The 23,104-nt window shown below is 38.9% G+C and overlaps 1 protein-coding gene across 6 annotated transcripts; it reads left to right on the top strand.

The window, feature by feature from the left end:
• The first annotated feature begins 1,870 nt into the window (after window positions 1-1,870).
• LOC108150511 lies at window positions 1,871-22,643 on the top strand. 6 transcript variants are annotated; one of them, XM_017278729.2, is made up of 12 exons: window positions 1,871-2,399; window positions 3,225-4,235; window positions 6,628-6,654; window positions 12,703-12,833; window positions 14,677-15,072; window positions 15,322-15,624; window positions 15,785-16,300; window positions 16,426-16,509; window positions 19,335-19,586; window positions 20,189-20,426; window positions 20,749-20,942; window positions 21,383-22,643. In XM_017278729.2, the coding sequence occupies exons 2-12, from the start codon at window positions 3,289-3,291 to the stop codon at window positions 21,514-21,516; spliced, it is 3,222 nt and encodes a 1,073-aa protein (XP_017134218.1). In that variant the 5' UTR covers window positions 1,871-2,399; window positions 3,225-3,288; the 3' UTR covers window positions 21,517-22,643. The 6 variants fall into 6 exon arrangements, with proteins under 6 accessions (XP_017134218.1, XP_017134217.1, XP_017134216.1 ...); XM_017278728.2 differs by having other exon boundaries at window positions 12,697-12,833; XM_017278727.2 differs by having other exon boundaries at window positions 12,676-12,833.
• Window positions 22,644-23,104: the final 461 nt, after the last annotated feature.

Raw genomic sequence — 23,104 nt, 5'->3', positions numbered from 1 at the left:
TAAATCATATATTATTTGCCATAATTGTAGCACTAGAAATATTAATGTATTAGTTTAAAAACAACTATTTAGGAACTATTTAGTAAATACCACGCAGATTTTCGTGTCAACATTTTGGTGGCGTTTTTTTATATGCAGTTTTTGGGAGCAAAATTGGTAACTTGAATACCTAGCACAAAAAGTTAAAAATTGTAGAAAATGTTGTATTACAAAAGTATGCAACCAACACATTATTATAGTACCCATTGGTACAAGAACCAAATATTTGACTGAAGAAAAACAGAGTAACAACAAGAAAAACCAATTACAATATTACAAAAATCACATTTTTTATTATATAATATATTATTGACTAAAATATAAGTAATTTGTATTTCGGACAACCAAATTTGATAGTTCAATAAATCGTAATAAAGACGCGATTAGCCTAACGACACAAAAATTTCTTAAAAGGTCTTGGAACTGCATATTTGCAATCAATTTAATATCAAATGGTCGCTGTCATCTAAAAGACAGAAGCAGAGGAAATCCACAAAAGAAAAAGCCCCAAACGAAACGAATAAGAAAAATCCATACGTCATGTGCAAACACAATACATAAAGACGTATTCCATTGCCATATAGAAAGATATATACGGAACTCTCTCGAAACAAATGGAGAGAACGGAATGCGATTGGTTCGGCGACGGAATGGAAATCGTTATGGAGAAGAATCGCAGAAGGCGAAACGAAGACAAATAATAGAAAAATGACCGTGCTCTCGGATACATTGTACATAAACATATAGAGGTGGCAAAGGTGCGAGACCAGAATTTATAAGCAATGCTATTTATAAGCAGCCGAAATACGAAAAACGAACGCCCCCAGGCGAAAAAAAACCCCATTATCGTATTCTACCCAAGTGGGAGAGAGCTAGCCTGCAACAGTGTCGCACTCCTCCGAATCAGAAACACAAAAAGAAATACAAATAAACGGGACTCGAATGGAAACGAATGGGAAACGGAAAACGGTTGACAAAAAAAATCAAAGCAGAAAGAGATAGCAGCACTGCCCCGAAAAGTATAATTCGTTGAAAGTTTGTCATTTACTTTTTTAATTGAAATTAAAATGCTTTTTGTCAAAGACAGCTGCGCAAACTCCAAGTAAAAGCAATTTTTTACTTTTTATTCTGGCAATGCATTTATTTTAATTTACTTTGCAACAAAAAATGCCAAAACAATTGTCATTTGTTTATATAAGGCGTCGGCCATAGGAGTAAGCGAGAGAGCAAACATATACAACTGGCTATGCAAATATGATGCTCTCTCGCTCGCTCATGTTTATTGGTTGCAGCCCACCTGAGTGCGTGCGACAGAGATGGCGAGAGAGTGTGAGAGAGAGGGTCCACGATGAAACGAAATGAAATTGAAATGAAAAAAGGTTTTTTTTGGGGGAGCGAGAGAGAGAGGGAGGATTTGAAGAACTTGCACAAACGAATTGAAAAAATAAATAAAACAAATGCGAAAGAGAGAGAGAGCGATTTACGTTTGTCATTGTATTTTCGGGGTTGCACACAGAAATACACAAATGCAAACACACCGATCAATCGCATATACCACTCCCCTTTTTGGCCTTGTATTGGTGTAATGCGAGACGTGCCACAGACATTCGTAAAACGCAACTCGTATTCGTATTCGTATTCTTATTCGTATTCGTATTCGTATTCTGGTTTTGCACAATCGCATGTACAGATACAGATACACCAGCCCAGCTCGCTCTCACAGACACATATACATACACGCCCTCTGTTGCTGCGCAGCCGGCGGCGCTGCCACGAAAATCCGAAACGAATTGAATCGAAACTCGCCTTTCATTACGAATTTGTCATTCGCAAGCGAAGGTAATGCAATAAAACTTTTGCGCGCGCATTTCTCTTAGTACATAACGGTAGCGCTTCGTGTGTGTGGGTGGGCTAAAAAAATAGCACTCGTCCGTGCCCTCTCGCTCGCGCTCGCCTGCTTGCCGCCTCCTGCCATCCCGCTCTCAGTCGATTCCCATTCGAATGCAATTCGTTTCGTTGATTTCTCCAATTCGCGAAAGAGAGGGGGAGGAGGAACCAGAGGCAGAGGCAGCGACGCAAACGCCGCCGTCGCAGAGGAGTAGCTGGCATCTCTCAATCTCTCAGTGACAATCCGTCGGAACGGTACTCGAAAACGGACTCCGCTCCGGTTTCCAAAATTCCAGTACGAATACGCTTATTTGAACACTCGATCTTACGGGCAATCGGAATATCAACAAAAATATTGGAAAATCATATATTTTACGGCGAAATTTAAAGTGAAAATCACAAAAAAACAAAGTGCGCGAGTGACTTGTGTTAAGTGATTTTGAGTTTAAGAATTACTTTTAGACCCCTTAAAGGTAAATCTATGTTCTTTATCGAATCTTAAAAATAGGGCTGACTATAGGTAGATTTATGCAAATTAATGTTCTTTAAAAATTTTGGAAAATGATAAATTCTTTATCAAATAACGTATCCAATGAAAGATGACTGCTAATTCTATGATGTAACGTGATATACTTTATCTATCTAAGCTTTATCTAATCGTAGAAATGTTCCTTAGAACTTTCTTAGAATTGAATATATATCAAATGGACAAAGTGTCATCTGATCAAGTTTCAAATCAAATTGGTTTAAGAGCTTAAAAAGTCAATTTTTTTTATTTATAATAAATTTAAGATAAATTTCTTTACCTAAACTTATTAAAGTTAACTATTTGATCATTTTATCGTTTATGACCTTTTTTTAACACAAATATCCTCATTATAAACTAGTTATGACCAAATCCTCTTCGTAAATTTGTTTAATTGGATGTTCTTTTGTTTTTAATTTTTCAATCAGTCACAGAAGTTGGAATAGACTTTTTAGGAATACGGTTTTTAGACTTATTAATTCCGATAAAATGTACCTTACATTTTGTAATACAATCAGAGTATTAGAAAATCGAATTTAGCCAAAATTTTAAGCTTAAATTTTACAAATTGGAACTAAAAAAATGAAAGAATTTTAGAAATATTTAAAGCCATTAACTCACGGATGTAAAGAAAAACAGACCCAATCAGAATTTGCATAGAGAAGCCTAATAAATAATTATAAATGAATTAAGAGTTCATTAATTATTTGTCTCCCTCTCATCGCCTTTCTTCTATTTCTCTCTAACTTTGTGTTAATTTTGTTCATGATAGAAAAAACCAAATAAAAAAAATCGTTTAAAAAGTAAACAAACAAAAGTGTTGGCCATGATGAAGTATGGATTCTGTGACAAGTGAACAGAGTGAAAAGAACAACAATAAAACGGGCGCAATTAATAACAATAATAGTGGTATTGAAAGAGCCACGGGCAATATGAACACCACCGCCATGTTAATGCACCACCAGCAGCAGCAGCAGGCAGCCGCCGCAGCAGCAGCAGCCGCAGCAGCCCAGCAGCAACAGCAGCAGCAGCAGCAACAGCAGCAGCAACACAATGGACGCGACGGGAGCAACAGCTCGCGTGGGGCCAACGAGGATCGCCCGAATGGTAGGAGTTCTCACCAAGGACGCGGATCCAGTTGCTCCCCGGCCAGCTCCCCAAGCCGTCATCCCAGTGCCGTGAGTCCTGTTAGCTCCATGAACCACTCCATGATGCAGCAGATGCAGCAGCAGCAGCAACAACAGCAGCAGCAACAGCAACACCACCAGCTGAGCCCCCCGCCACATGGAATGCCATCGGGCAATGGACTGCCGACGGGTCTGCCCCCAAGAATGCCCCATGGACTGCCGCCCCATTCGCTGGGACTCCTCAACTCCCTGCAGATGATGCACCACGCCTCCCCCTTGGAACTGATGGCCGCCGCCCATCATCATGTGCCGCCAAGGTCGTACAATTCACCGCCCCCAATCTCCACCTCGGATCCCAGTGCCAATGAGTGCAAATTGGTGGAGTACCGGGGTCAGAAGGTCGCCGCTTTCATAATTAGCAACGAAACCATGCTCTGCCTGCCGCAGGCCTTTGAGCTTTTCCTAAAGCACCTGGTGGGCGGTCTGCATACGGTCTATACCAAATTAAAGCGACTGGACATCGTACCGCTCGTCTGCAATGTGGAACAGGTGCGCATACTGCGAGGACTGGGCGCCATTCAGCCGGGCGTCAATCGCTGCAAGTTGCTGTGCTGCAAGGATTTCGACGTCCTCTACAGGGACTGCACCACGGCCAGGTACGAAAGAAAAAACAACGGCACGAGTCCCACACGCAATTGGGCGGTTATTGTTATTTCATGCAATCACTTTAATTTCACTGATCAGTGCTTTGTAGTCAAGGGCTTTGATCTAAAATTGGCTTTGATTCGATAGACCTTTTTTGTTTTTAAATCGTCACTGTTTTTAAAAAAGTGGTACGATCTTGTATTGTTTTTTGTTAGCGGTGCTCTAACTCTTTGGTTTTTTTTGTTTGGAAATATTTCTTATCAATTGGTCAGGGAAAAAATCTCCTTAAATTAAAAAATCTATATTTGAAAAGATTTTGAGTTTTTAATTCTTAAAAAGACACTTGATTTCTTTATGATTTTGAATTTTTGAATACGAACGCAATCCCCTTGTAAATTTGTTGTTAAATGACAAAAAATAAAACTTAGTGCTAGAGTTGGCATTTTATTATGGGTTTATGTTAATCGAAAAACATTATAACAAAATATGAATTTATTTTAATTGCTTTGCCATGTTTTTATTTATTTAGTTAAATTACATTTTTGTTTAACTTTTTAATCTAAATTTTGTTGAGTGCATGTGCCCAGTTAGTTGCAATTCTAGTTCGGGGTTTACTCTGCAAAATTTTCTCATTTCCTGTTTCCGCTTTAGCCAACTTACGCACTCAACTTGCACCCGCCGCCTCCCTCACTTTATATATCGCAACGGGCGGTATGCAAATAGTTTGTGCATCGATATCGATTAACCCAAGCAATCAAAAAACTTTCGTTTCGCATTTCGCCTTTTGCCGTTTTCCGATGACATTTGGCGGAAATACGCAATGCAAACGTAAAGCGGTGCCCGTAACCCTTTGCTAACTATCCGAAAGCTGCGTAATTCCTTTGAGCGCCTCTAACAATAGTTGGTGAAACAGTTTTCCACCTTCTACAACTTTTTCTCCGGTTCTATCCGATGTTTTCTGCAATCGACGTGTGCGGTGCCCTGTCAGCTCATTTCCGTTCGAGTGGAAAAAACGACAAGCAAAAACAGCGCAAAGAAATAGGTTTTGCTTTTTTTTAATTGGTGGGGGAGATCTAGGAGTCACTTGGTCTAGATTTCTTCATGGTTAAATTTTGTAGCTCAGTTTGAAAAAACATAAAGGAAGTGCCATTGTCCTTGGTTACATAAAGTTTTACAAGCAAGCCAACTTCATATTACAGTAAAGGGTTGCAAAGACTTCCTAAAAGCTATTACGACTTATATTTCATTATGCAATAACAAAGTTTGAACTTTATTTAAGTAGTATAACCATTTTAAACCCTGAAAATATAAGTACAAAGTCAAATTTAATTAAAGGCTAATATTCGGTTAAAGCCCCAAATGAAACTCAATATTTTATGAAATATTTAAACATCCCCTACCTGTAAGCTTTCCAAAAACATTTTCAAAACGACTGCCCGGCATTAAGACATCAACAGTCGAAAAGATTACAACCTTGTATTCCAATATCGCTTTTTTTGTTTTGTTCTTTTGTTTTTTTTTTTTTTTTTTTTTTGGTAAGCCGGTGGAGAGTCCTGGGTTTTTGTTTACAGTTCCCGGTTGCAGTAAAGAACGGGTTGAACTGGCCGCTGACCACAATGCAGTCGGTGGAAAACCATCCAGTTAATTATGGAAAAGGGCTGAGCCACATGTATGGAGTGTGCTCCAAAGTGCACATGCGCTTTGGTCAGAGAAGTACAAGTACACAGAAAACATTTTAATATAATTTTGGACCTCATTATGTAACTTTTTACAGAAAAAATGTCAAAATTCTAATTTCTAATTAAGGATTTTCATTTAATTGCAAAAATAGTTATTTTAATGGAATCCATCTGTGTTACGATGAAAATCATAACATTTTTAGGCAATTGTTTTTATAATTTATATTAAATGTAATGATCTTAATCCATTTTAAATTGGATTTTTGTTCAATGGCCAACCAGTACAGAACCAGAGACTCAGACTTGGTACAATTCCCGGTTTTAAAAACCGAACCGGACCCAACATGAGGAACGGTTAAAATTGCGGTTAAACCTATTATTAGGTTGAAAAAGTTTTGCGCTAAATTGAAACAAGTTGGAAGAGCGAAAGAGGAAATGCGAAACCGCTGAAGGCAGCGCTCTCTGGGGATAATTACAATTTGTTTGGTCGGTTGGTGGGCTAAGGGGCTATTGGGGGGTTACAAGGGCGTGTGCATTTTCACACCCGCTTGCCCGCCAAAATGCAGCCACCCCATCAATGAAAACTTCCCTTCTTAACATTAGTACACTGAATTTTAGTTCAGTTTTTTTTCCGTTTCGTTGCAGTATTTTTGTATTAAAGCTTATTCAAAATGTTTAACAATTTTGCCTCACTTGTCTCTTCTTCTTCTCTTTTTAATTGCAGATGCCTATCGATCAAGCCACCAGAGAGGTAAACACACAAGTATAATAAAAAAACTATGGCAATAATTTCTCTCCTCCTACTTTTGGTTTTTTTTTTTTTATTTATATATATTTTACGAAGGAAAGAAACGCATCGAATCGATACACTTGAGAGTTTTTAGAGCGAAAATAATTTGTTTATTGAATTAATTAAACTCGAAACGGAAATTGGGCGAGCCACAAAGGGCGGAAGACAAAAGGATATGCCAGATAAAAAGAGCAAAAAAGATAATACGAAAGTTGTAAATAGAGCGTGAAAAAAGGGTTTTCTTTCGATAAGAATTTTTGGCGGTGTATAACGGCGTTAACGGTAGATGGAACAGGTGTGGTGATTGATTTTTAGAGATACCATACCAAAGGAATCCGTTCGAAAGACCAGAAAGAAATTTTACCAAAGTTGTATAAAAAAATTGTTCTTAAACGTATAAATTAAAATAAATATTGAGATCAAGAATCAACAGGCAACACAAAGCAAAAATTACACATTTTTCAACTTCAAACTATATAATTTTTGTTCAATAGATTTAAAACACCGACTGTTAATTGGTACCAAAAATATATCCTCACATTTTCACTCTAAAACACTCTTGAGCTCATCCAGTTGTATTCTCCTTTTGTTGAAATCAAAACTTACGTTGCAATAATTTTTTATTATATTTGTTTGCCTTTTTTGGGGGCTTCTCCTATGGCAGCCCACCATAAAAATGATTTTTTTTAAACATATAGTTTTTTTTTTGACGTATATGCTCATAATTACAAAAATTATTGACACTGACATTTCATGGGTTCGTATAATTTTGTCAGCATTTTTGTGTGAGTCGCAGTTGGTTCAGTCAATTTGGTTTGGCAAATGGCAAACAATTGATTTTGATCACAGTTGACAGTTCGGTCTCCACTCCTCTCTCTCGACATTTTTCACCTAACTTGGCTAAAACGGCGTTTAAGCGGCATCGACCAAAAGCCAGCCATGCCGGAGAGGCAAAGGCGAAACTCCATTGGGCCACAACAACGTGTTGTGACCAAGCTGGTGGGCACACCTTTCCACTAAATTGGACTAAAGCCGTACTTTGCCGAAGACTTACCGATCCGCTTCAATCCGATCAGAGCTATGGACTTGCAGACCACAACTATGCAAATTACTCGGGCCAAGTGGAAAATGTTGGACAAAAAAAAAACGATTGACTTGACTTCATATGAGTTTAATTTGTTGTTAAATTTGTTCGGCTGAAGAATGCGGGAAAGTTAGCGATTTAAACGAGTGGGAGAGTTTGTGGGAACCTTTGGGAAGATTTGTTTGATGATTAGGTTTTAAATAATAGAAAATAAAGAAAATTTCTTAAACAAAAGAAGAAAATTAAGGCAAAAATAAAGATCTAGACTAAAAAATTGTTATGGGAATACAAACGATTTTAAATCATAACAAATTTAGATATCTTTATAAATGAACATTAGTAAAAATTGTTTGAAAAAGTAGGCGTCATAGTAAAGTTGCTCTCATCATATTTATTATTGGTCTTAGAAAAACCCAGAAAAAGACAATAAAACAAAATGGCAGAATGAATAAAATGTTCCCATAAATCAGCAATCAAAGGGGCGCGATGGGGGGAATTAAAATTGATTACAAATAACTTAACACAAATTACGACAGCACATTGATTTATTATATGGATTTCATATGCAAAGCTTTGTTGTAGAGACAGACTATAATTTATGCTATCCAACAATAGCGGCGGCAACTGTCGATTGTCTAATCACAAATGACTGACTGACAATCAAGAGATCAACTCAACTCAACTGAACTCCTCGGGCTGTCAAAATGAGAGGCGGAAAAGTGTTGCAAGGAAAGACAGAGGGTAAAAAACCAAATGTAATTATATTAAATTTCTAAAATAATTTGAGTGTATGATTTTCGAGGTGTGAGTTTCATTTGTGGGCATTTGCATTTTGCAAAATCAGCTTAATTGAGTGTAACCGAGTAACAAAAGCAACATTGTGGCTGCCTCACTGTTCAATCTAAATGAGGCAACAATAGTTCAATTTATTTTTATAATAATTACAGAGCCTAAAACAAAACTGCACCCAGTCAGTACTATACATATATAAATATAGTGTGGCGCGTATTCTCTCAGCATCATGAGATGCGATTCGGATGGAGGAAAGGGAAGTAAGGAGCGATCTTGGGTAGCCATCCAATCCATTGTTGATGTGGCATGTTTGTAACTACATTTTTTGTTGGCCCGTTGTTCGGGTTTTTGTTGCGAACTAAATGAGTTATTAGCACGCCAATTGAAATTGAAGTGAGTGAGGAAAAAATAAAACAAAGTATGCAAAAACAATTGCCAAGAAATCTGCATTAATTTTAATGCTCTGCACATATCGAGTTGCCGGTGCCGTTGGTCCGGGGAAAATCGCAAGTCGCTCGAGCAAATTATACGGCTATAAATTGGGGAGGAAAGAAGGCCACCCAAAATGACTAATTACCATGTGATTTTCGTTTGAATATTTGACTTGGCAATACAAATTTGCATAGAAAAATGTCGAGTGTGAATTCATGAAGTGTAGAAAGGTTTGCGGTAGTGAAATACAAGCATCTTATTTATTTCACAATTATAGTAGGGTGAAATAATTAAAATTGTTTAAGAATATTTCCAACTATCACTATAGTAATTTTACAACTCAGAATTAACTCATTAATATCAATCTATTTGAGAATAAGAGGTTCTGGACTACTTAGTATTTTCCGGGTCGTTTAACTCTTATATCTTTGAAGTTTCTGGACAACTCTAGTTAGTATTGTTGTTATGTATAATTTACAAGTTCAATTGGCAGTGCCTTTCCATAATATGTTGCACTTGATTGTTTGGAGGAGCACAGGCAGCGAAACCCACAATTAGTCTGGGGCTAACCCTCTGGACCCGGTCCGTTTCAAAAGCCTTTGGCGAATGCCATGTCATTCGTACATTTGCATGTCATTCAACAATGAATACGTAAGTCGACTGAAGTCGCAGTTGTCTCGTTTGGCTCAATGCAAATTCCAATAACATTTATTGTTAACAGCGAAAGAAATTCGAGCTAACTTCAAGCGCCAAGCCAAGGGGGTATTCTTTACCGGCTTCTTTCTGGGAAATTGTTGTCAGACGACGGCTTTGAGACAAATGGCAGCGGTTCGAGGGGCGAGAATCAATTTGAGGCTATGAATTCAATTAACATTCTGCTTCTGAACACTCGACCATTGGTAATTGCAAATATGGAAATTGTGTTGCAGGCACACATTTAATTGTCGGTTGCATGGATTGCATTGATTTAGTTGCCGGCAAACACGCTCCGCAGCGGCACAAGGTGGCAACTTGGCCATAAATATAATTGATTTACCAATTGGCAGCTTAGCCCCAGTTTACTGGACCCCGACTTAATCCCCGGGGGCAGTGGGTTAAGCCGAGGGAGTGTGGATTCGCTGACAAATGCCGGGAACGCCTCTTCGCTAAAGTGCAATTGCATTCGAAACTATCGATCCGATTCGAATCGTATCGAATCGAATCGATTCGAGTCGATTTGATACAAATCGATTCGATTTATGCAACGGCGAGTGGCACGTTTAGCACAGTTTGGCGCATATTTTGGCGGCTGTTTCTCAAGCGTCCCGGCCACAAGTCAATAATTAACAACTCAGCTATCCCTTGATTATTGAAATATGCGAAAATCGAGGGGACGCACGAGGAGACAGCTGCAAACAGGTTCGGGCCTTGTGTGGCTAACTTGACAACCGGTTCCTCTCCTCCGGTTGCTATTATATTGTTGTACTTGTTTTGGCAGGCCGCATTGGACACAGCGACTATTTTGACAAATTGTTGTTTATTCCTGACTAAACGTTTGTTCGCTGTGCGAAAAAATGCAAAATGACATTTGCGGCTAGTGACAACGGTGCATAAATTAGTCAAATGGCAGTTGGCCTGCTCAAAAGATTGGAATTTGGTCTTAACCGTTGAAAATTATATAATCCATTGGGCATTTTGGAACGCAAATTACCAGAAAAATAGTTTCAGGGCTTTTCAGACACTTTTCCGCTATTATAAAATAAATAAGAATAATTGTTTGTTATATGGTCGGAAAATGTATGTTTTGTTTGGAATTATTTCACTCAATAGTTTCATTTTAAAGGTTATTAATAGATTTCCGTTGAAACATAATTCAATGGTCAATGATATTGCATCACCATGTGACCATCACGTATATCTTATCCAGATACTATGCGAAAAACATATTCTAGTGAAACCAAATTTTCTGCACAAGACAAACATGTCAGCGCTTCAGAGCCGAAAACTTTCCAATGAAAGTGTTGGCCGCACAACCTCCAACCCACTTCTCATAAATTCATACAAGTTGACTGACAGACGCACGAGTCCCAGATTTTTGCACGTCATAACCCGGGGGAACGGCCTTCCGATTAGATCCCAGAAACACTTTCGCTGGCCCCTCGAGAAAAGATTGTTTTCATTCTCATTCTCGGAATGATTCATGGCATGGAGAGTCTCTTTATTTGACCCAAAGAGGCCAAGACAACAACTCCGCATTGTTTGCCGTTAAACATTTAATGGAGCACAATTAAAATCCAGCCGCAAATATTGGCTGTGGCAATATGTAATGGTAAATATTTGGTAGAATCGTTATCCGAAGAACGCACAATTACAAATTGTTCAGAGTTTCGCCATATATATAAAGAATGAAGTAGATACGCAAGTGAGTGCATCGTAATTCATATCGTGCACACGATCATTGCTACCTGTGTTTATTTGCCATTGTCTTTGTCTTTGGCTTTAGCTTTGGCTTCTAAGCGGGCACCTGTGTACAAGCGGCAAACATGGAATGAAGATTCCATAATTTAATTGCTAGGAACCATCTGAAGGCATCGGACAGGTGGGCCAGGGGTCGCTCTATTTGATCAAGACCCGGCTCCCCTTGTAGTATTTGCTGCAGTTAGTCAGTTTTTAGGATTCCGGCCCCCGGGTTTTATCTCTTGTTTGTCATAACTTCCACCCGCTGCGCCAAGTTGTTTATGCCTTTTCGGGTAACTATTTAGCTTAACCTGCGTCTGCGTCAAGTATTTGCACAAGACCTGTTTAAATATTTTATATACAAATAACAGCAATTGCGGGCATAAATTACTAGAAAAAATAGTTTAACTCATTTTTATTCTTCCTCTCTTTGTGGCTTCACTTTATTATTGTTGCTGTTTCGGGTTGTACATTTTTTTTATGGCACATAATTAAAATGGTAGCACGTTTTCGTTCTTCTCGTTTTTGGCTTTTTACTTGTCTCAAGTCAACGGGGTGCTCACTAAAGTTGGCTAAAGCTTAATTAGGCAATGCAACTTGTGGGCGAGAGGCAGGGGATACAACTTAAGAATGGCATTTTCGTATGGGGGAAATTATTAAACAGCGAGATTCCTCAGAATAGTTAAACCCCGTGAAGGATGCGTTAATGGCGAGACAGGCCATCAAAAAATTATAGACACTTTTTGTTAAAGGCAATCCGCGGGCTTTTACAGAAGCAAATAAAACTAAAGAACTTACAACAATATTATTTTAAAATATTCAGCATGGTCTGACGGATATAAATCATGGCGAGGCCCTTAAATCAATTTAAAATATCTACCGCGGTTTTTATATGTATATACAAGTTCTAAAATGTGCTTTACTTATTGGTATTTACTTATTCATTAATTCTGTAATTAATCCCTTTGCATTTTATTACATTTTTTTTTTTTTAATTTCGATCTTAAAACTCTCAAGTTGTAATTAGGCATCAACAATTACCTTTTCTTAATTTCTTATGTAAATAAATCAAACCAAATAATTAGCGTGAAAATGCAGCAGCACAATGCAGAAATTAGCATTTGATCTCTCCCACTTATCCTCCCATAAAATTGCTGAATTGTGATCACTGTGCTGAGGCATTTGGCATTTTTTTGTACTGATACCACGGATATTATCCATTGCTCTCAACCCAACAGTAACTCTCTGCAATTCCGCAGTTCCAGACCGGGTAGACCGCCCAAAAGGGGACCCGTGGGGCTTTCCCTTCCGCCCACTCACCTATCGCAGCATCCACAGTTGAAGAAGCATCGCCTGGACAACGGGGACTATGCCTATGAAAATGGGCACATTAGTGGTAAGTAATCGCAAAACATTGCATATACGCAGGGAAAAATATTACTTTTAAAACGCACTTTGTTTGACCGTATAAGTCAGTCTATTAAAGTCGGCAGAGTGACCTTAATTAACAAAATGAATCCTTAACTAGAATGTTTTCTGAGCCATACTGTTTTAAGTAACAGAAAAATATATAAAAATTTCTAGTTTTAAAAAGTATGCGTTTTTTTTGAAAAGAAAACCAACAGCTAAGACTATTTTTTCTGTGCACCGAAACCACCCACTTGCCGCTGCCAATTGCAATTCTCACACAATTGAGTGGCATGGCCGGAGGGGCCACGAATTCGGATTCGAATGGTAATGAAATCATTCCCAGATTGAACACAAAACTCGCTTTCGGGGATCGGCGGCGGCGGCCGTTGTGTTTTTGTGTTTCTGTGCTTTCCCAATCGATCGGTGATCGTCGTCGTTGCCGCCATTTGTGATTTGTGGTCGCTGCTTGTTGGCTGATTACAGCTTACAGCTGCCAAAACGAACAAAAACGAAACGGATACACAGCTACAGATACAGATACTTGGGCTACGTTCCCAGCCAGAGTCAGAGCCACAGCCACAGCCAGAGCCACAGATAAATGGCAGCCAGAGCCACAATCAACTCAAATTCCACTGTGATTTGTACTGGCACAGGAAATCGCATTCAGTTGAATTTTCGAATTGTATCTGTGGCTGTAATTATGATAAGTACAAGCGGACTCTCTCATATTTAATTGATTTTTACATATTTCTCTATGATCGCCAAACAGTGAGAAAGAGCTGGGCTGACAACTTGGCCAACGCCCCATTCTATTAATGTGTCCGAAACGCACAATATTGAAAGATACTATATTCGAGCAGCAACAAAAGCCCAATCGAAAGAAATCTCGAAATCTCTTTCTTTAGAACCATGCGCCGCCGGCGCCTTCTAAAACGAAGATGGGTCTGAAAACTGTTCGCTTTTTCGCCTCGTCATTCCTGGCCATAAAGAAAAGGTTCTCTGAGTGAATTATGGGGCGTTGATACTTGAGTGATATTGCATTATTAATGAAAAGTGTACAACGCATTTCTATAAATTTTTAACTGCATTTTCACATATGAACCGTCGTTTAATTGCATTCCAAAGCGAACGAATATTTGCCAATTTACAATGTATAATGCCATTTAGTGAATTTTAAAGCATTTAATGGCCCTCTAAATTGTCTAAATGCATATACAGGCTGTGCAAACAAATGACAGCCGTAGTTACACACGACATATACGAAAGTACCTATACATCTACAGTGTGTGTGTGTGGGTGTTTTCAGTTGTTGTGTTTAGTCTGGCCGCTCAGACAATAGACATGCCATACATAGATATCTATATATTTAATATATATATTTGGCAGACACAGACACAGACACAGACAGGAACAGGTGTCAGTTGGACGAGCCATCAAAATGAAAGGCAAATATTGTGGAGGATGGGCCAATGCATTTTGAAATTAAAATATTTACCAAGGTTCAGGGCAAAAGCAAAGTAATTATTGATTAACGTTTAAGTGGTCAAGGAAATATGTTTAATGACATTTTAGCAAACTGACTATAAAAATAGAATTTTTAAAATAAATAATTAAATAACATTTCAACATTTATATAGGTTTTAAACGAACTAAATTGTCATATTTTATTTATTTTTTTATTTTATTTAAGAAACAAAAACAACTAAAATGTTTTGGCTTAGAGAAACTACCATAATTCCAATCGTAAAGATAAAATGCAATGAATTAAATTTTTAAAAATGTATTTCGCTTTATATTAAATATTTCCATATTCAATTCCTTTTTTTCAGATATGAAGTCGCCCCTTCTGGCTAATGGCTACAATCCACCGCCCATCAATCACATGGCCTTCATGCAGATGAACGCCCACCATCCTGGAGCGGCGGCTCTCATGTCGCCGGGAATGCCGCCTCACGGATTGCACGCCCGTCCAGAAAGCCAGATGCTCAAGGCCGCCGCCCAAAACGCCGGTATGTCGGCGGCCAATATGGACGCCTTGGCCAGATCCGGAATCTGGGAGAATTGCCGAGCGGCCTACGAGGATATCGTCAAGCACTTGGAGCGTTTGCGGGAGGAGCGGACGGACGAGCGGCAGCAGGTGATGGGCGTAGGTGGTGCGGTCGTCGATCGGGTCGGAAATGTGATGGTGGCCGAACACAAGCCCAGGGATCTCAGCTCCAGAAATTGTGAGTATCTCACTATCTAACTTTATAATTATAATTAGAATCAGATATTACAATTTTAAGTATACCTAATAAAAAGTCACAAATTTGTTCAGCATGTACATTTTGTTGACATTGTCATTTACATCATAGGTATATAATAAACCTACCAAGTATTTAATGTTGGAACAAAATTTCATTTAAAACTAAAATGATCCTAAAAAAAAATTATACAATAATGTATATTGCCGGATTTTTCTTCAAATTTTTTAGGCTCCCCGACGCGCCAGAGTCCTGTGTTGAATCTGAGCAAGTCCGGCGGAAACACGGACCACGGCGGAAGCAACTGTGACGCGGGCAGCGAGCGAAGTGACTGCCATTCGGTGGCAGGATCCCCAGGAAGAGGGGGTTCCCGGAGTCTGGACGAGGGCAGTCGCAGTGGCGTCGGCGGGGGCGTGGCCTCCCATGTGGGCGGCGGGATTATCGGGGTGGAGGACGACGAAGAGGAGGAGGAGAATTTAAGCGACGAGAACCAATCCGAAGTCGATGAACGCTGCCTGGCCAAAGAAGACGAAGGTGAGTGAACTTTACAGTGATTCCTCTTGTTGCTCCAGAGATGTGCGATAAGCGATGAGAAACGCACGATAAGCAGTGCATGATGTGCGATAACCGATAAATTTGTGCTATGTGACAACTTCTGACTGACTCCTTTCGGAATTCCTGCATTTTCTGACAGATTTGAGTGACACGGAACGTGATAATCTGTCCACCGGTTCGGCGGCAGCTGCAGCGGCTGCAGCAGCGGCGGCGGCCCACCAGCTGCACCAGCATGCGGCCACGCACCACCACCAAACGGTGGGTCTGTCCCACCTGGGCGTGGTGCCCCAGCACCAGAGGGGTTCCCCCACGTCGGCCGAGGCAGCCGCTGCCGCCCTCCAGCACCAAAGAGCCTTGAACTACTCGCAACTGGCGGCAGCCGCAGCGGCGGCCAATGGAGCGGCAGTGGGCGGTGGTGCGGTCGCCAATGGTCCGGCAGGCGGCGGTGGTGCCCTCACCCCCAACGAGGCGCTCCTGGCGGCCAACGATGCCGCCGCCCTGGCCGGCGGTCTGGCCTTGGGACCGTTGGGCATCGATGCTCATGCGGCGGTTCCAGCCAGCTCCACGGAAACGTTGCTCCGGAATATCCAGAGCCTGCTCAAGGTGGCCGCGGATAATGCCAGACAGCAGGAGCGGCAAATCAGCTACGAAAAAGGTGAGTTTTAAAAACTATTACGTTTACATTTTATAACCAATCTTTTTTAATGGAACCTAAGACTTTACAAGGCTTTTATTCCTGGTTATTAATTATTAAATATTTTACTTTTAATTTAATTTTAGCTGAGCTAAAGATGGATGTTCTGCGAGAGCGCGAAGTCAAAGATTCGTTGGAACGCCAGCTTGTCGATGAACGTAAACTGAGAGGTGAGTTGAATAATTAGTTGAATTATTGAAAAAATGAGTACAAGAATAATAATAATTATAAATGGTTGGAAATATTAAATATGTAATCGGGTGTACCCAATAAAACTTTTTAACATTTACTTTAAAAAAAAACAGAAGTTAAAAACGTAAAAGGAAAACATATAAAATATAACAAGCTTTATTTTACATTTTTTAAACTGCCTTAAAAAAAAATAATGTATTTCCTGTCGTGTTGTTAGATATTATTTCTATTTTTGCCTTGAGCTTTTCTTCAATTGAAAACCGGTCCGCATTAGCGTCAGACCACTGTGAGGGGCGATCCATCCCTAGTTGCCGCAGCAAATCAGTGCTGACAGTGCGCCACATCCACATCCCCACGTCCATGTCCGCATTTAGCTCCAGATCCAGATTCATACTCAGATCCCGGCCAGCTCCTTCGCTCTGCCTATGCCGATTCCGACTCCAATCGGGCGCACTTAATGCAATCTGACTCAAATGACAATGACACCTGATATGCCGACTGTCTGCGAATGCCCCCCCCTTAACCCCTGCGGTCCCCCTTAACCCCTCCACTCTGGTGGTCGTCGCCAGGTTGCGGGACAAAAAAATAAAGGGTTTTAAGGTTCAGGCTGCTGTTCTGGCTCCGGGCCTCTTTTTCAACAGAAATCACAATTCAAATGAATTTAATATCATTTCATTATTTAGTTACACTCGAATGATTGGCAAAAAGTAGCCAAACAAAAATGGGAGTGGGTTGGAATTGGAATTGGAGTTCAGAATGGGGAGCTGGAATTTGAGTTGCAGAGACAGAAATCCTTTAATTGGTTGTTGTTCTGGCGTTTGCTTGTGATGACTTCTTGAAAAGACCTTAAAAGGGTTGTCACGGGCTAAGGGTTGATTACCTCTACAAAGGGCAGCGATGGAGAAGAACTAAGCCTAATTGAAGGAAGTTTAGAGAACGGAATCCATTCAGCCAATTAACAAAAATTAATCCTACATGAAGTATGATAAGAAAAATTATATTATTTTAATTATTTAGGGTTTTTTATATTAGTACACGGTTTTAAAATGAGCTGGGATTTCCTTTTAGGATTTTTTTGTAAAGTTTATTTCGAATTCATAAATCACTTGTTGAAAAATAAAAACTGCAAAATTAGCTGCTACTATTTAGAAGTAATTTGGTAATGTACCACTTACTAGCTCTTGTACTCGCTAATTTTTCAATTGAATATGCCAAAAAATGAATCCATATATTGGTTCCTGCTCAGCAATCAAGTGCAATTCATTAGGCCAGCTCAAAGGCAGCCCTCAAATTCAGAAGCCGCCATTGAGCCACCCAAAAAAACAGAGCTCCACCCAAAAAAAAAGTAAAACAAAAACAAAACCAGCTGAATTACAATGCGAAAACAAAGGGAACCAGGGCAGACTATAATTGCCCACCGGACTGACCGACCCGGCCATAACTTAATCTCCTTTCCCCTCGCTTTGTGGGAAAATTATGGAGGGAAAAGCAACACATAAATCAGCAAACTAAAACCGAAAAAATTGCATGCAACTATGCAAAATGCCACACAGGCACATAGACATCTAATTGCAACTAATAATAACGCCGGCGATAAAAATTGCAGCCATGTACGAGTTTGTGTTTCCACTTTTCGAGTTCAGAACATGGCAACAATTGGCCATTTGTAACGGCAGAGCGTGGGTGCTGGCTGGGTGGAATAGCGAAAATCGAATGGAATGGAGCTGCAGATGGAGGGCAATGCCATGAACCGATCCTCGCTGAAATTCAATATGCCTGAAACAGTTTTGGGTTTGATTTGAGGTTGAGTTTTCGGCTCCACCCTCAAAACGGCTGTCACCACGCTTCATCGCATCCATCCACATCGACATCGTCGATCAGGGGCACTCGAAAAAATCTAGAAATTCTCCTTCTAAATAAACAAATTGTTTAATAAATCTTGAAGGAATTAAAAAAAATCTCGAGAAATATTTTGTGAAGGACCAAAATATATTTTTAATGCAAGAGCTTGTTAGTTATTAATAAAACAAATCAAATAAATATCTTTTCTTTAAGTTTGTATATTAAATTATGTTAGAAAATAGTTTAATAACTTTTAATTTCTTGTCAAATATTCGACTTGCTGTTTACAATTTTCTAATGAAGCTTTAGGGAATGTTATGTTATTATCTTTTTTTCTGAGTGCAAAATTTGTTATTTTTTTGTTGTTGTATTTTTTTCTATGACTCGCGATCTGGAATGATTGCAAGTCAGGATCAATAAACATAATTGCGCCCACACACACGGCCGGATGCGCACTTGAATTGGCACAGGCAACGAGTCAGAGAACTAAGGCCAGAACTAAAGCCAGATGGAAAACCAGAACCGGAGAGACCCAGAATCGTTTGAATCGATCAAATTACCAGTTACCATTTAGAGATCGCCGCACGATCTATCAGCTCAGTAGGCTTAGTATTTGCTGTTGCTCTGTTCTCGGGGCACTGTTCTTTTCGTATCTCCTGACATTTCCGTGGAAAGAATTTCGTGTTAATGTTCGCATCATGATTTGCGGTGGTGAGGTGGTATTTCGCAGTGGGTCAGTTATAGCAATCTATCAGTTTATGATTTCAAAAAATTTAACCTAAATATTTTCGTTTCCTATAACTTTTAAATTTTGAAAATACATTTATTTTGAAATAATATGTACACATGTAGAATTTTACAGTATGTTATCTAAGTAAATTAAGAACCATCGAATCAAATGGCAAAAATTCAATTCTTGTGACATTAAAATGTTTCCTTTATTTTGTTGTTACATTTTTAGTGCTCTACCAGAAACGCTTTCGACGCGAGCGGAAGATTCGCATCCGCTATCAGCAGCAACTTGGTGGCGGCAGCAGTGCGACGAAGGGCAGTCCGAATGCGAACGGGAGCGGGGGCGGTGGATCCGGATCCGCTTGCAGTGAATCGGAGGCTTGTGGCGGCGGGGGAGGTGATACCAAGTGCAACAATAACAACAACAACAATAACAACAGCAATAGCAGCAGCCACGGCGGCGATGTGGAAACAATGAAAGGTAAGTTTCAAGGGGTCAAGGACACGCACAACGCATGGCTAACAGATCCCCCAAAATCCTGTACCACCCATTACCTATTTCACTCCGTACACCACTTTCCATTCCTCTCCAATCAGATATTGATTATGAAAATGAGCTAAATCAACTATAAATTTTAAAGCCTAAAGTCACGTAGATTCTATTAAAGTATCTAATTAATAACTATAATTAAAATAAAAGCAATACAAATTTTCAAAACGTCCTTCAATAAAGTAAGAAAATTATTGTTTCGATGTTTTTTAAGCTCAATATTTTTATTTTTATTAATCTCAATACTATTATAAAATGTGAATATTATTCCCAACTTGGAAATTTTTAAAACAAAATATAAACAATTTAAGTAGAGAAAGGATATTAAATAAAAAAGTAACAAAAAAATCAACGAAGTTCGATAAGTTAGGTTGCATATAACCATTCGTAAATAAATATATCTTTAAAAACTAAATTGACCAACACAACTGACCACCCAAATGATAAATTACCCCATTCCACCCTCCCCAAAATGCCACCCTACGCTTTTTAACCAACACAGCGCCCTCTTCTATTCCATCCATCTTCCGTAGAAAACGATGCCGGCAGTGAAAAATCGGACAAATCGCTGGGCTCCAACTCCTCCTGTGATGTGACTGCCGGACATTCGGCTGGATCCGCTTCCGGTTCCATCTCCGTTGCCCTCAACTGCCCGGACTCCCCCACCCAATTCAAGCGGGAGCCACACTCGGATCACGAGGGCTCCGTGGAGCGCCAGCCACGGTCCTCCGCCGCCTCATTGGCCACCCACGACGAAGATAACTCTAAAAGGTATTTGAAACTTTCACTAATCACTTCTTATTTCGTAGTATTTTTCCTGAAGTCCATGCTGCGGTCCATGCTGTTCTGAAAAAATTTATTGTTTCGATGTTTTTTAATTGATTTGTATATATAGTAATCTGTTATTTCACAATTGTGGTTTTACTGTAGTTGTTTTAACAAATATACCTATATTTTTGGAATTGGTGCAAGGCTTGCCGAACAGTTTGCTTTCTTTTTTGTTTTATATAATATTGTTAAGCGTATAACAATAACTTATTTTCATATCAGCTTCTATGTAATTAATTTGATTATATATTTTTGTTTTTTACAGGTGCGGTAGTCGCGACCGGGACGATCGGCCGCCCAGCGGATCAGCTGCCTCTGCTGCTGCCGAAGGCAGCTTGGCCGCTGCAGCAGCAGCCGCAGCAGCAGCGGCAGCGGCGGCCGCCAGCAACGGAAAGGGTCCTTGGAGCTATCCGGGCATCGATCTGATGGCCACCGGAGCCTTCTGGCAGAACTATTCCGGTGAGTTTGGAGCTTGAATCAGATATTTTGGTTCAACTAAATTTATTCCTGTAAAGTGTTAAAAAGAAGATATATAATTTTTGTAAGTTTTAAAATATTTATTTAAAATAATTAAATGACAATTAAAATGACATTCAAATAAATAAAAATAGAAAGTGTTTCCGTAATTTGTGTTTATATTTTGTCCTTGGTGACTAAATACTCTTCATGCAAAATGTAATAAACCTATAATCATAATCAATTATAAATACATAGCATTAAAATTAAACGCTTAGTAAATAACATGAGCGCTTTGTTAAAAGATATTTAATTTAAGAGAACCCCACAATTATTTGTTTATTGTTTAAAAATTATCAAACTTACGGTCTGGCTTTGATCAGTTATTATGTCTTTTAAATTGTCTATAAATTCCAATTTTGCATTTGTCTGATTCTTTACAGAATCCCTGGCCCAAGAGCTGGAGATGGAGCGCAAAAGCCGGGCCGCCAATGCCGAGCGGGACGTGAAAAGTCCGCTTTCAGAGCGACCGACGGCCTATTACAAAAACTCCGTACTCTTCGGCAGCGCCAATTAATTGCCTGGCAGGTGAGCTGGCGAGGATTTATTTGATCTCAGAGTGCAATCCAATCCGGCGGCGGCGACTATTGAGTGGGAGTGGAAGAACATAAGGTGTAAATACTTAAGAGTGTTAAAAAAGAAGACGAAAATGCATAGGAGTTTTGAGAACGTTGCAAACGTTGGAACGGCCATTTTGTATATAGAGAACATATAGTGAAAAGATGCAGAACTTCCGATAACCCATTTAGAGTGCTTAGATCCGATAGCGTTCAGTTGTAAGTTTACAGTTACGTTGTATATAGCAGCCGATACGAAAGACTTTTAAAAGAATTGAAAATCGATAAGCTGAAAACCCGCGTAGGCAGTTGGCATTACCTAGCATTTAACTTCCCTAAAAAAAAACATTTTTAGCATTGCTTATAAACCTTACGATATAGCTTCAATTTGAGTATAAAAATGTAACAAAAATCTATGTAATTGGACATATAATATATAAAGTAATACGTAGATATGTAGGAAGTAAAGAAGGTAAATCTTACGAACCGCTTTTTAGTGTTTTTAATGATGGATGAACCTTTGATTTATTTTACGATGTAATTTTCCTAAAGCTAAGATTTTAATTTATTCACTAGCCTAGCAGGAGTGCAGTAAGCCCGTAATACTAAAAAATAGTATATAAAAATAATTAACTTCAAGTATTTCACTTGCCTAGGCGGTAAACAATAATTCATATTATATATATCTAATAATAAATACTAATAATAAATGCTAAACAAAACAAACTTGTATGCCCGTTACAAAAGCAAAACAGAAAACATAATGAAGGAAAAATGATCAAAAATTGACATTAAAAACTATTTAAACGCTTCATATGCTATTATATATACACCCTATATATATACAAACATTAACTTTAGTCATAACAATAGTCAAAGAACAAATAATTCCGCGAATCAGCAAACAACAATAACGGTTTAAATATTGTGCAAAATTTCGCCGCTCGCAATAAAAACACAGAAATTAATATAATAAATACGATTAAAATAATACAGCAACCGACAACAGACAGACAAAAACACACCAACAACCAAGCGAAAAAGTTTAAAAATAATATATAATAATAAATTATTATTGCAAAAATAATGAAGCGACAAACTGTGTTTTCATTGATTTTTTGGAGGTATCTGCGGCCGGGACAAAAAGTGGGCAAAAATTAAAGCATTTAAGCCAGTTGCCAAAAGTATTTAACAGTTTTAAATTCATGGCAAAATGGTGGCTTAATAATGGAAATTTTAAAGATGACTAATGAATATATACATATATATATATATCACTTGAATTTGGTTGACTCTATATGTGGGTTTTTCTTTTTTTTAAATCCTAAACAAGTGCAATATAATGTTTTGGACATAAAAAATAAATACGGAAGAAACGTTTTTGGCATTTTTTAGTAAAATGTATTGAAAACAAATGTTCAAAAAACTGTTACCATAACATAATTCAAGTAACAGGAAGCGCTATTACTGTCGATTTGTTGAATTAATGATCCGAAATCATTGGCATAGGATGTACCTTTGTTTAATTGCTGTCTATATAAAGGCCTT

Source organism: Drosophila elegans, unplaced genomic scaffold (assembly GCF_018152505.1).
Source record: "Drosophila elegans isolate 14027-0461.03 unplaced genomic scaffold, ASM1815250v1 contig_814, whole genome shotgun sequence".
NCBI lineage: Eukaryota > Metazoa > Arthropoda > Insecta > Diptera > Drosophilidae > Drosophila > Drosophila elegans.
This window is presented reverse-complemented; position numbering and strand designations above follow the sequence as displayed.

What these genes read in the sequence shown, in the direction of transcription:
- LOC108150511 (XM_017278727.2), top strand. Translation starts at nt 3,289, where the DNA reads ATGGATTCTGTGACAAGTGAACAGAGTGAAAAGAACAACAATAAAACG. An exon ending in GCAAATCAGCTACGAAAAAG is followed by an intron (nt 16,301 to 16,425) that starts GTGAGTTTTAAA and finishes ATTTAATTTTAG; the next exon opens with CTGAGCTAAAGATGGATGTT. An exon ending in GACGAAGATAACTCTAAAAG is followed by an intron (nt 20,427 to 20,748) that starts GTATTTGAAACT and finishes TGTTTTTTACAG; the next exon opens with GTGCGGTAGTCGCGACCGGG.